At 38.6% G+C, this 14388-nt stretch overlaps 1 protein-coding gene across 4 annotated transcripts in view; it reads right to left on the bottom strand.

Moving 5' to 3' along the window:
* Positions 1-14388, bottom strand: part of HMCN1 (hemicentin 1) — a 343610-nt gene that overhangs the window by 176898 nt on the left and 152324 nt on the right. For 3 of the 4 annotated variants that reach the window (XR_014793395.1, XM_084866565.1, XM_084866564.1), the window contains exons 12-14: positions 7179-7320; positions 5996-6123; positions 3136-3249 (exon numbers count right to left, since the gene is read on the bottom strand). Coding sequence is in view for 3 of the 4 variants with exons in the window: in XM_084866565.1 (XP_084722691.1) it covers positions 3136-3249; positions 5996-6123; positions 7179-7320 (384 nt within the window). In the remaining variant the exon portion in view is untranslated. Of the gene's footprint in view, positions 1-3135; positions 3250-5995; positions 6124-7171; positions 7321-14388 lie in introns of all 4 variants that reach the window. The other variant, XM_084866566.1, reaches the window with a different exon arrangement.

Genomic DNA, 14388 nt, shown 5'->3' with positions numbered 1-14388 from the left:
CTGGTCTCCTTTTTTTTTTCTTTTTCTTTTCCAAATAACTTTCTTTGAAGAATAACAGCAATGAAACAAAATACTAAGTGGAAAACACTGGTTAATCAAGTTTGCATTTTGATCACATTTTAAGAATCTCTCCTTTCTTGATTTCTACTGAAAAATTAGACATCAAATTATTGAGGATCCATAGAGAAATATAAAACTTTAATATATTTAATAGTTTTAATATGATACTAGGAGAATGCCATACATAGCAATAGTTATAAATTTTCTAGGATTTAACATTAACATTGAGGAGGGGTCTCTTTGCTGTGGTTTAAATTCAATTCTGGCCTCTGTGATATAAAGACTAATGGAGAGATCATTATTCTTAGCATAAAATCTTTTAAAATAGTTTATGGAAATTAAGTAGTTCTCAAAAATGTTTGTTTCCATTTTGTCCTAAAAATTATTGGGGACTTTACAAAGCATTTAAAAATATTTACTTGTATGTTATATTTCCTTGTGTTAAGCTTTTTAGAAAATGAAACAGGAAAAATTTTAAGTATATGAATATATTTTGTAATGACAAACTCATGGCATTTTTATATAACTACCGTATTTTATATAAAAAAACAACAACTGTATTTCCTCAAACAAGAGGAATTTCATGAGAAAAGTGGTATCGTTTCACATTTTTACAAATCTCTAGAATAATCTCTTTTATTAAAAAAAGGAGCTGAGTGTTCAAATTTGTTTCTGCATTCACTTTATTGAATACCACGTATCACAGATTCTCCCCAAAACTCCACTATAAGTCTTGAGACAATGAGCGTGAAAAAAGACAAATAACATCTGAGAATTACTAGGAAAATAATTTTGATCTTGTGGATTCCCTGCAAAGAATTGTGGGGAATCTGAAGGGATTCGTGACGAACTCAACTTTAAGAACCACTGATGTTAGCAGAAATATCCTATATATAACATTTTAACAGTGTCCCCAATTCTCCTCTCAACCCACTTTATGTTGCTCATGTCTAAGTAAGAACAATCTAAAGTTTTTCTGGCCGTTTATTTCTGAAATTCCATTTCTCTGAGGGTCTGAATAGAATACAATTTATTAATAAATGATGGCTGCCAGGGGCTGGGAGTGGGCAGGGAAAATGGGTGTCAAGTTTCAATGAGACAAGATGAGTAAGTTCTAGACACAGTGCCTGTAAGTTAACAATACTGTATTGTACACTTACAAATGTATTTAAGAAGGTAGGTCTCATGTTGTGTTCTTAGAATAACAAACTAAACAAATAACCCAACCACCAACTCTATTCAACCAGAATTGCCTGAAAAAAAAGGTATTAAAAAACATATTCTTCTGATTAGGGGGACAACTTTTTCACCTCTGAAGTTATCATCAGATAGGATTTTCCTAAGCTTCCCCTGCAGAGGTGAGAGAGGAAGGCCCAGTTGCCTCCTACCCCTCTCTCTTCCGAGCGTCTGCATGGAGAAGAGCCTGTTCTCTAGCTTAGCTCCTGATGAACCAGACTGTGGTTGTGCGTAAGCATTAGAGTAAGCTGGCCGAGCCTGGGCTGCAGGGCCACTCTGCATGTTGTCCATGAACACCGGCCCTCTACTACAGTCTGTCAGCGCTAGTGCACATGTTCTGGCTCCTAACTTAGAGCAATGGGATGTTATTTCCGGGGGCCCAGTAAGCTCCAACATCTATGACTGAGATGGGTAGTCAATTCTAGAATCTTCCATGTGGTGGCTGCATGGCTCCCTAAGTCCTCCTTTAGTTTCTAAGCCACTTGTGGGACCCAGGCTGACGTGAAGAGTAAGCTATGCAGGAAAGTTGCCTCACTTTGGGAGAATCAACGACTTTCCTCGTGACTGCTATTGTATATAGGGCAGGGAAATCAGCAGGCTCCATTACCCTCTAAACTTTTTATTTTAGTATACATTACTAAATGAAATGTAAAAAAGTACTACCTCTATACCACACATTTTTTATCCATTTAATTGATATAACTAAATTGGTTTCTAACTCTTTCATAATTCAAAGGCTTAAGAATTTTAAATGAGTAAAATTAGTTTAACTGAAATCAACCTAAGAAACAAATCCAGAAATGCTTCCTTATCAGAGAACAAATAAAGACTAAAAATCCTTTCACGTGGAAAACCATGAAAATGGTATTATCTCCCAGCTTCCCTCCCTGTTTTTGACTTGTGTTGTTTAACAGTGTTTGTTTTCTACACAAAGCCTTTCTTTTTCACCTCATGTTCCCCGAGCATTTGAACCCGAGGTGAATTATTAATTCTGTGATTATGACATCAACCCGTTGCTATGGAAATGTCTGTGATTTAACAAACAGAATCATAACAATAGTGCTTTGTACTATTTAGCATTTTTCATCTGAAGATTAAAAAGTATTTTGAAAAACAGTATCTGGATAATCCTAGCAACCTCCCTGTTAGGGTGTTTGTGGGAATTTTTCTTTCTCATGAATTGGAAGAACCGAGACAGAAACAGAAGCAGAATGTTTTACACAGATACACTCTGTCAGCATCTGAGCCTGGACCAGGGCCCACGTGTATTCCCACTAAGGACAAGCAGCACATGGCTGCTATTTTATTACAGAATCACGGGGGTGTAATCGCTCTGTTACCAATATAAGCAGATGATTTCTATACTTGACATAAATTCAACTGCCAATGTCATTCGGTTTTAAGCTTCAACGTGTGTTTATTTGAGCACTTTATAGAAAGTGTCCTTGAGAATCTAGAAAACCTTCTCATGGTGAGAGCCACTATCTGTAAGGAGAGCAGACTGAACTCAGTGAAGCTATTTTAAACGTTAACCAGGGCCTTTTGGACACTTTTCCTACAGGAAACAATCCTAAACTGACAAGGAGAATGTTCAGCTGGGTTAGCACAGGGGAACTTTTCCTGCTTGATTTGCTGGGTCCTGTAATCCACACCAGATGTCAAATCCTGAAATTCCAAGTTCAGAATTTTCAAACGATTGTCTCCAGTGTGATCATAAACACATTTGGCGGGGCTGCTAAGTCACACACAAAAACAAACCTCTAACAAATCATCTTCTTTCGTATTTAAAAAAGAAAAAACAAAACTACGTCCACACATGAACATACTGAAGAAATGTACCTTTGAACCATTTCACGTGGGGCGGAGGAACACCGGAGGTCTTACATTCCATCACCGTCGTGTCCCCAAGGGCAACCAAGAGCTCACTCTGAACTACGATCAGCTTGGGGGCTTCTGGAAACCACAAACACGCCAAGAGTAAATGTCTAGCACAAAGCCATGCACACCTTGTCCATGTTTACGAAAGGAGCCAATGAGAACGCCTGCCATTATTTATGGGCTTGGGGCTATGTCAGTGTTTATAAACAGAAAGAAACTCTTAGAAGCATGTATATGCACATAGATGTGTGTGTTGAAAAGATCAAGCCAAAAAAGGATACCAGGAAAAAATAATTCTGATAAAACAAAAGTCAAAAAAATTTAGAAAATGAATAGTCTTTATAGAGAGAGAGAGAGAGAAAAAAAAGGTATATAAGGAAAAATTTTTTGAAAGCTGAACACATCTTATAGAAATAATACTAAAGGAGCAGAAAGAAGGATAACAGTAATAAAAACATAGCAAAGGAGCAATGATGGTATCACTGAGTTGGCTTCACTAGAACTTGAGGATAATATAATTGCAAGTGGATTTGTTATAACATTTCGATGTGGTTTAAAGGATATTCATGTTTAACTACAGAGATAGTTGTAGGCCAAGGTTAAAATTTGCATCTATGAAGAGTACTCTCCCAGTTTGGACTCTGTTGTCCTCTCTGATATTAGCTTCTTCCCTTTGCCTGATGCTTTAGTTCACTCACACATTTTTTTCTTAACTGGACATTTTAGGATGTTCTAACTTCCAATGCGCCTGGTTTAAACAAAGCCAAGAAATAGTTTTCTCAAAAATCATGTTTCTCTTCTATTAGAGACCCTTCAGTTTTTCATAATTCCCTAGTTTGGCTTTCAAAAATCATAACCAGCCAAAACCAGTTTGGCTCAGTGGATAGAGCGTCGGTCTGCGGACTGAGGGGTCCCAGGTTCGATTCCGGTCAAGGGCATGTACTTTGTTTGTGGGCACATCCCCAGTGGGGAATGTGCAACAGGCAGCTGGTTGATGATTCTCTCATTGATGTTTCTAACTCTCTATCCCTCTCTCTTCCTCTCTATAAAAAAATCAATAAAATATATATATTTTAAAAATCATAACCAGCCATAGCTTTCCCCTTACTTCTCACAAGGTATGGAGCTCCAATGTGCAATCCAAACCATGCCCTACTCTCTATCTTCCTGCTTTTGCTAATGCCGTTTCCTCTGCCTGAAATGTCCCTTGTCACAACTCTAAATCTCACTCCTTCTTCCAGACTGATCTTTAATCCTGTGTCTTTTGAGAAATCTTTGCAAATTCCCCAGTAGAAATTAGTCTTCTGGCCGAAACCGGTTTGGCTCAGCGGTAGAGCGTTGGTCTGCAGACTGAAGGGTCCCGGGTTCGATTCCGGTCAAGGGCATGTACATTGGTTGCAGGCACATCCCCGGTGGGGGGTGTGCAGGAGGTAGCTGGTCGATGTTTCTCTCTCATTGACGTTTCTAGCTCTCTATCTCTGTCCCTTCCTCTCTGTAAAAAATCAATAAAATATATATTTTTTAAAAAATTAGTCTTCTGTTCTGCCTAACTTCCATTGTAGACTTAGCTGCCTGCCTGCCTGATTTTATTTCTTTAAGTATATCCACTCCCATGATGCAAGTTCTTGAAAAGTAAGGACTCTGGCTAACATGAATTTAAAAATTTCACACTCCACGGTCTCCAGCACCACATTTTACATATCCGGGTGATAATTAAGTTAAATAAATGGGTCCAATAGTTTGGCTTCTTTGAAAATGAGCCAAAATGCGTTTCTGCAATGCAGAGTCTGTTTCAGCCTCCTTTCTGCATTCCCAGCAGTCTGCTCCCTCTCCATCTGGGTGTTCTGGGGACATGTTTAATGATCTCCCGTCTTCCCTTCTCAAGTTATCTGCCTCGTGCCTTGCCCAATTCTATAAACAAGACCGAATCTTTCCCAGCTCTCAGGTGCAGTATTTATGACACTTTTGTGACCTCCCTCATCTATACACACCAACTATTACTCTCAATGTTTACTATGGATCTTTTTCACCCTTCCTCTCCATGGCCTGTTTCACTACCTTATTACGAATGGCAAATAAGAATGAATGAAAAGGAGGATTGCTAGTCATTCATCATTCACAGTTTACAAACTAACGTTGGACATGTATGCCATTGTTCTTTAAGACAAAATTAAAGAAAAAATTCTATTCTATAATATATATTATTAACATGTTTAACATTATATATATTAGAATATTAGATTACATTATACATTAGATTACATTATATATTAGAATATATTTTCTTCTATTACATTATGGAATATTATATTATAGAATAATTGTCATGCAGTGCGTCTTCAATAAATATTTGAGTTTGAAGGGGAAAGGTGAAGATGAAAATGGAAAACATCCAGACAAGATAAACAACAGAAATGGTATAAACATTTGACATGTGACAGAAATGTTAGAAACAGTTTGAATGTAAGTGGGAAATATAAAAATAGAAGTTGAGGTAAACTAGAAAACATATTGGATTAATTAGCAAGTGAAATACTGCAGAGATCAGGTGAACCATGGAAGGACAGAACTCTGGGTAATCTGGAACTCTTCCACACTCTGGAATCTTCCTTGATTTCTGCTGATGAATGAAACTATTCACTCCCTGACTTTTAACTTAAATCCGTTACAATGTTTGCTTTCATCATTGTGTGAGAATGAATAATAAATTACAAGACTGGGCATAACTCATCCCTAATCTTACTTTTCAGTAAAGTACTTTCACCTTGCTTAACATGACATCCATCCTATTTCCAATGCCCTTTAAACTGATGATACTTGCCAATGTATCGGAGGGTAGAAGTCTGTTTATCTGTTCCAGCTGAGTTACTTGCCAGACAACCATAGATCCCTGCATCTTTGGGAACTGCATTTCTGATAAATAAGGTACCTTCTGCGGTCATCCTATACCTGTGGACAAGAAGAAATATAATAGAAAATACCCTAATAACAGTATCAAGGCATCTTTCTTCCAAATTATCTTCAACTATTTTAGAGTTATATTTTTGCTGACTGCAGAAATGGTTAGCATCATCATTTTACAAGCTGAAGAGTAATAATAATAATTAATAATAATAATCATAGATCCTATGTATCCAGTACTTCTGTGAGCCAGGAATTGCTCTAAGAGCTGTACATGTATCAATGGTTTTCATCTTCAAACGACCCAATGAGTTAGATACTATTATTATCTGTGTTTTACAGATGAGCAGAGAGGTTCCATAACTCACCCACAGTTATGGAGGACGTGGAATGTGCACCCAGAAATCATGTTCTGTGAGAACCGCTATGCTAAACGGTTCCTTAAAATAAAAACACGGGAGATGCAAGGCTCTGTGTCACACAGTGAGTCACTGATGAGTCTAGGAATAGAATCTGGCTCACACCTGAGCCCCGCTCCTCCTGCCAAACCCAGAGGAACGGAAGCCTAATAGCTGGAAACTTCACTGTTTATGTTCCACATGCTCATTACACTCTTGGAGCATGAGAGGACCCCATGTCTTTTAAAAGCATCCAGTAGAGAGGAAAAAAAAATATTTCAATGGAGTATGGCAAAAGTGAGCAGGGATTACCAAGGATGTCTGCACACACTTCAGTTGGAGCTACTGTTCTGTCCTTTGCCTCCACTCTCCCCTGTTAAGTCCCAGGATCACACCTTAAGTTCATTATCCTCATCTCAGATATTCAAGGCTAACCAAGTGTCACGGCGTTATGTTTGAACACAAAGTACTGCAACACGCTTGATCCCAGCTTTTAAATTCAAGACTTCAAGACCTCATGTGCTACAGATGAATTGTTTATTATTTTATTTTATTTTTTTCCTAGCCTACTTAGAAAACCTAAGGACATGGATTTGGGTCAAACCTCCCTTAACCATAGGGACTTGGCCAGATTAGTTCTGTCCAGAAATTTCATTCCCTTTTCTCACTCAATAAAAAACAAAGAACATGATACAAACCCAGTACCTGTGTGAACCCACGATAAACATATCATTCATGGTCCAGGCAACCTTTGGCTTGGGATAACCTGTTACAGAACACATGATGGAGACCTCAGATCCTCCTGTGAATGACTGGTTCTTGGGCATCACGGTGACTTTGGGCGGTTCTGCAAATAAAAAAAAGAAACATATACAATGAAATGCCAACTTACCTTGGTTTTAGGAGCTTCCTCAGTTAGCAAACTTGCAGGCTGCTCACCACCACACCGCCTCCACTTTTTTCCCTTTGCACTTCCAAGAGTTCATTTATAAAAAGTAATAATCAACTGAATGTAGTACTGATTCAGAGGACTTGCACCTCAAAGCCCGCAGAAGGGGCAGACCCCACTTTCTGGCTCTCCAAGGCCCAGGTTGCACAGGGGTCCTGGACTCCCAGGGCCCTTCCTCTCTTAAAAGCTTGATGCAGGCTATGGCCAGGACCCTGGAGCCTGCCTCTGCCCCCCACAGACCTGGGGCAGGAGAGTGGAAGGACTGACCTCTGGCCATTTTTTACAAGCCCTAGAAGCTCTGCCCACCTGGAACCCCACAGCCTGCACAATCTCCTGGATCCTGAAGGCATGAGGATGGGCACAGGCCTGCACTCAGAGATTGGGAAGGGTCTAGCTGACTTTCCTTTGAGGGATAACAGGGGCCTGGATTCAAGGCTAGTGACAGGAAGGAGCCCGAATGAAAGCCAGGGGTGCTGCAGGAGTGGGACACAGTAATATTTGGCATGTGAGAGGGGTGTGGGCCCTCTGTCCATTCACTAGCCAGGTCCAGCACCAACCCTAGGCCTTGGCTGCAGGGCAGCCTGGGCATCAGGCTCTACAGTGACCCTGTTCTCCTGGGGTGTCTTGGACATGTGAGAGAAGGTGGTCCACATGGCCTGGTAGCAGGTGTCCACGCTCTTGGGAATGTCAGCCACCACACCACTGGTGGGGACGGCATCCAGCACCTGCTCCTGGACTGTTCCTCAGGTGAAGAGCTTCAACTTGGGTTGCAGATGGCAGAGCACACCTCATGGATGAGGGGCACCTGGATCTGGAGAGCCAAGTAGAGGACACCTTTCTTGAAAGATGGCAGGTCCCCACTGCTGTTCCACATACTCTTGGGGTAGGCCCACATTTTGAGGTTCTTCCTGACCCTGCTCTTGCCCATCACGGCCACAGTGGTCCTGGAGCGCTGCGGGCTGATGAAGAAGGCGCCCTGAGGTGCACTGCCAGGCCCATGGGCCCCACGAAGACTCGCTCCCTTGGGGCCATCTACACACAGTGCTTGGGAAGGGCCCCAGGAGGCCGGTCACAGCCAGGACTCTCTGTTGGTTAGAAATCACAGGGGTCCACCTCTGGCTTCTGGAGGCCCTTCACCTCAAAGGGAAGGTATGTAAGAGCTCAAAGGACAGGATGAACCAGCTGGTGATGCTCATGTTCTCCACCATCCGGCTACGGTGGTGCAGCAGGCAGGTGACCGTGCCATGGTGGGAACCAGGAAGGTGCCCTCCTGGTGATCCCCATCAGGGGTCTGCCCCATCGGTGCAGGAGGGAAGCCAAAGGTAATGAAAGCAGAAGTCAATTCTCTTTGAGAGCAAAATAGGACCCCGATGTCACGTTTCTGTGTCTCCAGTGGTTACCCTGTGGCTCCTTCCTCCCACCAGCTGATCGCCGGCTTGTGTGTGCTTGTCCAGAACTTCACTGTAAACCTGTTTTCAGGTAAAGTCCCAAATAGGATCTTTTTTGCCTCTTTCTTATTCTGAACTCAGGTTTAGAGCCACAACTTATCCTGACTACTGACTGCTTTGTTTGAACTGCTCATTCTTTTTTATTTATTAAATTACAAATGTGTTGAGGTAGAGACTAAATCTTTCATATTGTTCCATATTCCATTATATTCTACAGTATTTAATTAACATCACTTACATGTTATGCAATGACGTGTAAATAATAGACCCTTAAAACTGTTGATGGAATACAGGGCCATTCCTAACCTGTCATTTGGCTCTGAGAATTGTTATGTCTGCCAGCCACTCAGGAACATTTGCCTCATGTTCATAGAGTCACAGAACATATTAATTATTCAAAACACATTCATTATTCAAAGTTCCAATTTGTATTCCACTTTTATGGCAGAAAGAGTTGTGAAAATAAAATATTAAATCAGAAATTTACTGTCAAAAAGGAAACAAAAATTATCTGGGGTGGCTGGGAAGTTGCTATGTCTGGTCTAATCAATGACACATTTACAACTATCTTACTACTAAGACCTACTTTTCAAAGAAGGGACCAAAAAAAACTATTCAATACTTTTTTAATGTAAATATCTGCTACTCAATAAGATAAATAAAAGGAAATTCATTTTCACAATGTTTGAAATAGATGTCATGAGTATCAACAAAAATAAATAAGTTAAATAGCACATGATTTTTTTTTTTTTTTTTTGCACATTTATTAAGTTCCAAGCTCTGTGCTAACTTATTCGGGGTACATTGATAAGCCAAACAGACATGCATGGTGTCAGTTTCCCATTTAATTGGGTTTTTACTGTAAAGCAATTTGAAAAATTCAGTTAGTCAGTTAGATCTGGATAGAGTTATGACATATCTTCACTATAAATTAGCCTGCAAATTGTGGCTTAGTTTCACTAAGAAACATTTAGTCTGTGGAATCCCCGTGCATTTGAGAGAGATACTGCTAGGCTAGGCAGCTGCACCACTGGACAAACCTAATTACTGCCTAATTGCCAGCAGCTTACAACGGTCCCTGCTTTCCCCCTATTTACATTGTGCTTTTCGAATGATGGTCGTTGAAGTTAATGTTCTGAGGGTTGTTCTGGCCTGTGGACTTGGTTGATAGTCTCATTATTCCATAGATTCTTCTTGGTCAACATAGGGCTGGAGAAATGTGTGAGGTCAAGGGCAGACTGGCCATGGCCAGTCAGTTCAAATTGGAATTCCATCTGGAGTCCATCAGTTCTGAAATGCTGGACTACGCACGCTGTGGGGGTGTTGCAGACAAGTTTCAGGGGGCGAGGGGGGAAATGAAGACTTCCTCCTCTTTGGAATTTACGGAATACCCACGCTTATTCAGCCCCAACTTCCGAAAATGAAATGTTTCCCAAGTCTTGATATAGGATTGCTGCAAAGATTCAGCAGCTCTCTGGATTTTTGTCTGAATGTGGTGCCTTCCAATGGAGTCTGCCAGAACGGACCTGGCATCTCTCCCAGCAAGAATCCCACTGGTATGTTCTGTAGTTCAGATATCAAAGTGAAAATAAATGTCAGTTTCCCAAACCAGGATGCAGAGAGCTAAGAGGTCATTTCTCAAATAAAGCCTGGATATAGGGTGTTGCTCGGGGTCACGGAATAAGTCCGTGTGCAACATACAGATGAGATGACATCACCCCACAGAAGGTGAGAAATTTACCGTTGCCCTGGAAAGAATATTGCTGCTGATGATAAGAAAATCAGACAGGATGTGAACAAACAGGGAAGCAAAATTGGATTTCCACCAAATAATAGTTGAATAGAGATACTGATTCAGCCTTTGCATGATTAGTTTAAGTAAGGATGTAATAGACTTCATATAATTGTTTCAGTACTTTTTTTTTTTTAATTCCTAGAATAAAAAAATCCCTCATGTTAGTGAAGTTTTAATGGAACAAGAACAACAAATTAAAGAACCATAGTTCAACTCTGTCAAAGTTCAGAGTCCAATTTTTGCCTTTAAGTGAAATAATGTATTTTAAGCTGGTTTTCAGCCTCTTTTCACCACCACATTCATCACCATTACCAACATCATTATTATTCCCACCACCATCATCAACCATCAACACCATCATCATAAATAACAACTTGCTTTTCATTTGATAAAGCAATGGGCACATGGCATGCTATAAGGTATTATGGCATTAATTCATCCTTTATATTTCAATTTTAACAAAAGTAAAATATATACATTTTAAAAAATTTCTCCCCAGCTGAAACCGGCTTGGCTTAGTGGATAGAGCGTTGGCCTGCGGACTGAAGGGTCTTGGGTTTGATTCCGGTCAAGGGCATGTACCTTGGTTATGAACACATCCCCAGTGGGGGGTGTGCAGGAGGCAGCTGTGCAGGAGGCAGCTGATCGATGTTTCTCTCTCACTGATGTTCCTAACTCTCTATCCCTCTCCCTTCCTCTCTGTAAAAAATCAATAAAATATATATTTTTAAAAATTTCTCCCCAATGATTTTTAAAAGGTAAACATGGAATATGATACTAAGAATAAATTATAAACACTGCTTTAAGACTTAGGTGCCCTAACACACTATCAATGGTGAATTGGCAAAATGAATTATAAGCGCCCATTAAAACAGCAATATCTAAGTTTTGCTATTACTAATATCCCATTATATGATAAAGTATGACAAAAATGATAAAATGAGTGCCACAGTGTTTAAAATACATATCAACGTGTATTTTATTGAGGCATTAACAAATGAAAATTGATCACAGCACTCACACTTGCATATTCTATTTAGATTATATGTCCTATTAATAAATAATACACTTTATTTGATTCTTCTGAAATTTTAGATATTTCTTGATACTCCAAATTTATAAGATCACAATAAAAAATAAATAACTTTTAAAATTTTATAAAAAATTTCAATATAAGTAGATAAATTTAGTTTTTGCACATTTTTCTGATAGCAAAAATCACACTTATACCTATGTCACCTCGACCATGTTAAAGAGTCATGATGATGTAATGAGCATATGGTTATGATTATGTCCATTTCATAGTTAGTGAAGTAATTCTGGTCATTAGGGACTTACTTCATCAATCATCTGAAGAAATATTTCCTTTCCATTGCAATGTTCTCTCGGGTGACATGGATTAATTAATGACAGACAGCCTCCCTTTGCTGACACCAGAAGACAAATTAACGCATCTATTGTCCACACAGACATGGCATGAAGAAGAAAGGAGGCTTTGGCCCTGTGATTTCCATGTGTCAGCATGATATTGTGCAGAAATGTCAGTTATATAGTGAATATGCTCAGATTTAACCAGGATACCTGTGTTCATCTTTCTTCAAAAACCTTCCTTTTGGGACAGCTAGTACAATCAATAAGGACTTTTTCTTCTTTTCACAGATAAATAGGAAAATAGCCTTTTTTAAACAAAGCCTTAAACTCATGTCATGTAAGTAAACACTACCCCAATTAATCTAACTTGAACTCCTTTGGAAATTTAGCAGCTACGGTGCCACCTTGAAAGTGATGAATTGCTTTAGACTATTTCATAGAATTTTTCAAAACTTACTCATACGACATACTTTTTAAATTAGGGTGAACTAACTTAAACAATGCTTCCAAATGACTTCTCTACAAGTTGTTCATGAGGTAATTATCAGATTTTGTTATAAAATGTGGTTTTAAATGTAAGCAGTTATATGCTTACATGTGCTACAAGTGGATAAGAAAGTACTTACATAATGGAACCTGAAAGTGGTGATGTCATTCACATAAGCCATGGAAGTTAAAATGGGAACATGAAAAATGAGGTTAGACTCAAATCTTCCTTATAGTTTGTTATTGTTACTTTGACATTCATTCAGCAATTAAGAGATATACATCTGTTAGGCGAACATGCATTGTTTTTTTCCCCTCTGTACAAGGCACTATGATTAAGAAAAGGAACACCCAGTATATGTATATAATATGATAGGGGAGAAAGAACTGAACAGTTGAAATTGATTGTGATTAAGGGCTAAGTTGTTTGGCATAAAATAATAATAATTTGATAAGATACCAGAACAAAGAGCCAACAGTACTCAGAAAGGAGGTGATTTATGAGAGGGGCTTCATGTTACAGTAGGATTTTGATTAATATGTCTAAAAACATAACAGAACTGGTTTACAACTATTCCCAAATATATTTTTCATTGAAATTAATATAATCCCCTAAAATGCTGGATGATCTAATACCAACCAAAGATGGTATTAGAGAAATTAGAAATAATTAGTATTTAACTATTGAACCCAATTTCTGTTGAATTGCACAGACTGTAAAATCTATTTTACAGGATCTCTAGCTCTCTTAAATATTTGTATTTCTTATAGGAAAAGCTAATTTAACAAAGTTACATTGAGCCTGCTTAGAATTGTAATTAGTAGCCATGTCCTAACCTATCAGATGTTTATCTACTGATTAAGCTCAATCCATTTATTTAAAACATATTAACATTGTTCAGAAATGCATTACTTCCATCTCTGATTAGGGAGGTAATCCAGCTAGTTTTGGTTCCAAATAACTTTTAAGCATGAAGCTTGCACAATAAGAGTAAATAAATAAATAAATAAATAAATAAATTCACTGAGAATGATTTAAAATGAACAAATGTGCTTGCTCACTTAATTTTTCCTTAATTTTCTTTTTAAAAATATGTTCTTATTGATTTTTACAAAGAGTGGGGTAGAGAGATAGAAACATCGATGAGAGAGAAACATCATGGATTGGCTACTTCCTGCACACCCCTTACTGGGGATCGAACCTGCAACATGAGCATGTGACTCTTGGTTCCTGGGTTGATGCTCAATTGATGAGCCACACTGGCCAGGCTACTTAATTTTCAATGAGTAGAAATGGCAACAAAATATATTTTAACATTTTTAAGTTTTCCTATGCCTACTAGAGAAGAGAGTTCATACAAGGGGCCCGAGATTCCTTCCAAAGAGCAAAGAATGAAAACAAAAAACCAACTAAAAAAATGAGCAGAGTTCAACTGCCTAGGAAAAGAGGCAAACGCCATTAATATCCCAAAGATATGGAATCAAATGATTTTCAAATCATCTCATCAATGGGAATATGAAGACCTGGCTACAACCTTTTCAAAAAGTAAAATTAATCCTAAATGGCTATACTTCAAACGAATTATGATAATGGTTAATCTACATGAAAGTTGCAATAAATGTCCTAAAATTCTGCTCTTCTTCTTTCTCTAGAGAAGACTAGAGTTGGTTGTGCCATCCAATATGGCAGCCACTGGACACATATCTATTTAAATTCAATTTTGAATTATCTAAAATGAAATTAAATTTCAAAACAAGTCCTTAGGTGCACTAGCCCTGTTTCAGTACTCAGTTGCCATATATAGTCAGTATCCACCATGTAGGACAAATACACAGATTTCCTTCATTATAGAAAGTTCTATTGGG

This window comes from Pipistrellus hanaki (genome assembly GCF_964339955.1).
Source record: "Pipistrellus hanaki genome assembly, chromosome: 18".
Taxonomy (NCBI): Eukaryota; Metazoa; Chordata; class Mammalia; order Chiroptera; family Vespertilionidae; genus Pipistrellus; species Pipistrellus hanaki.
Note: the sequence above shows the minus strand (reverse complement) of the source record. Positions and strands in the feature narration are given on the sequence as shown.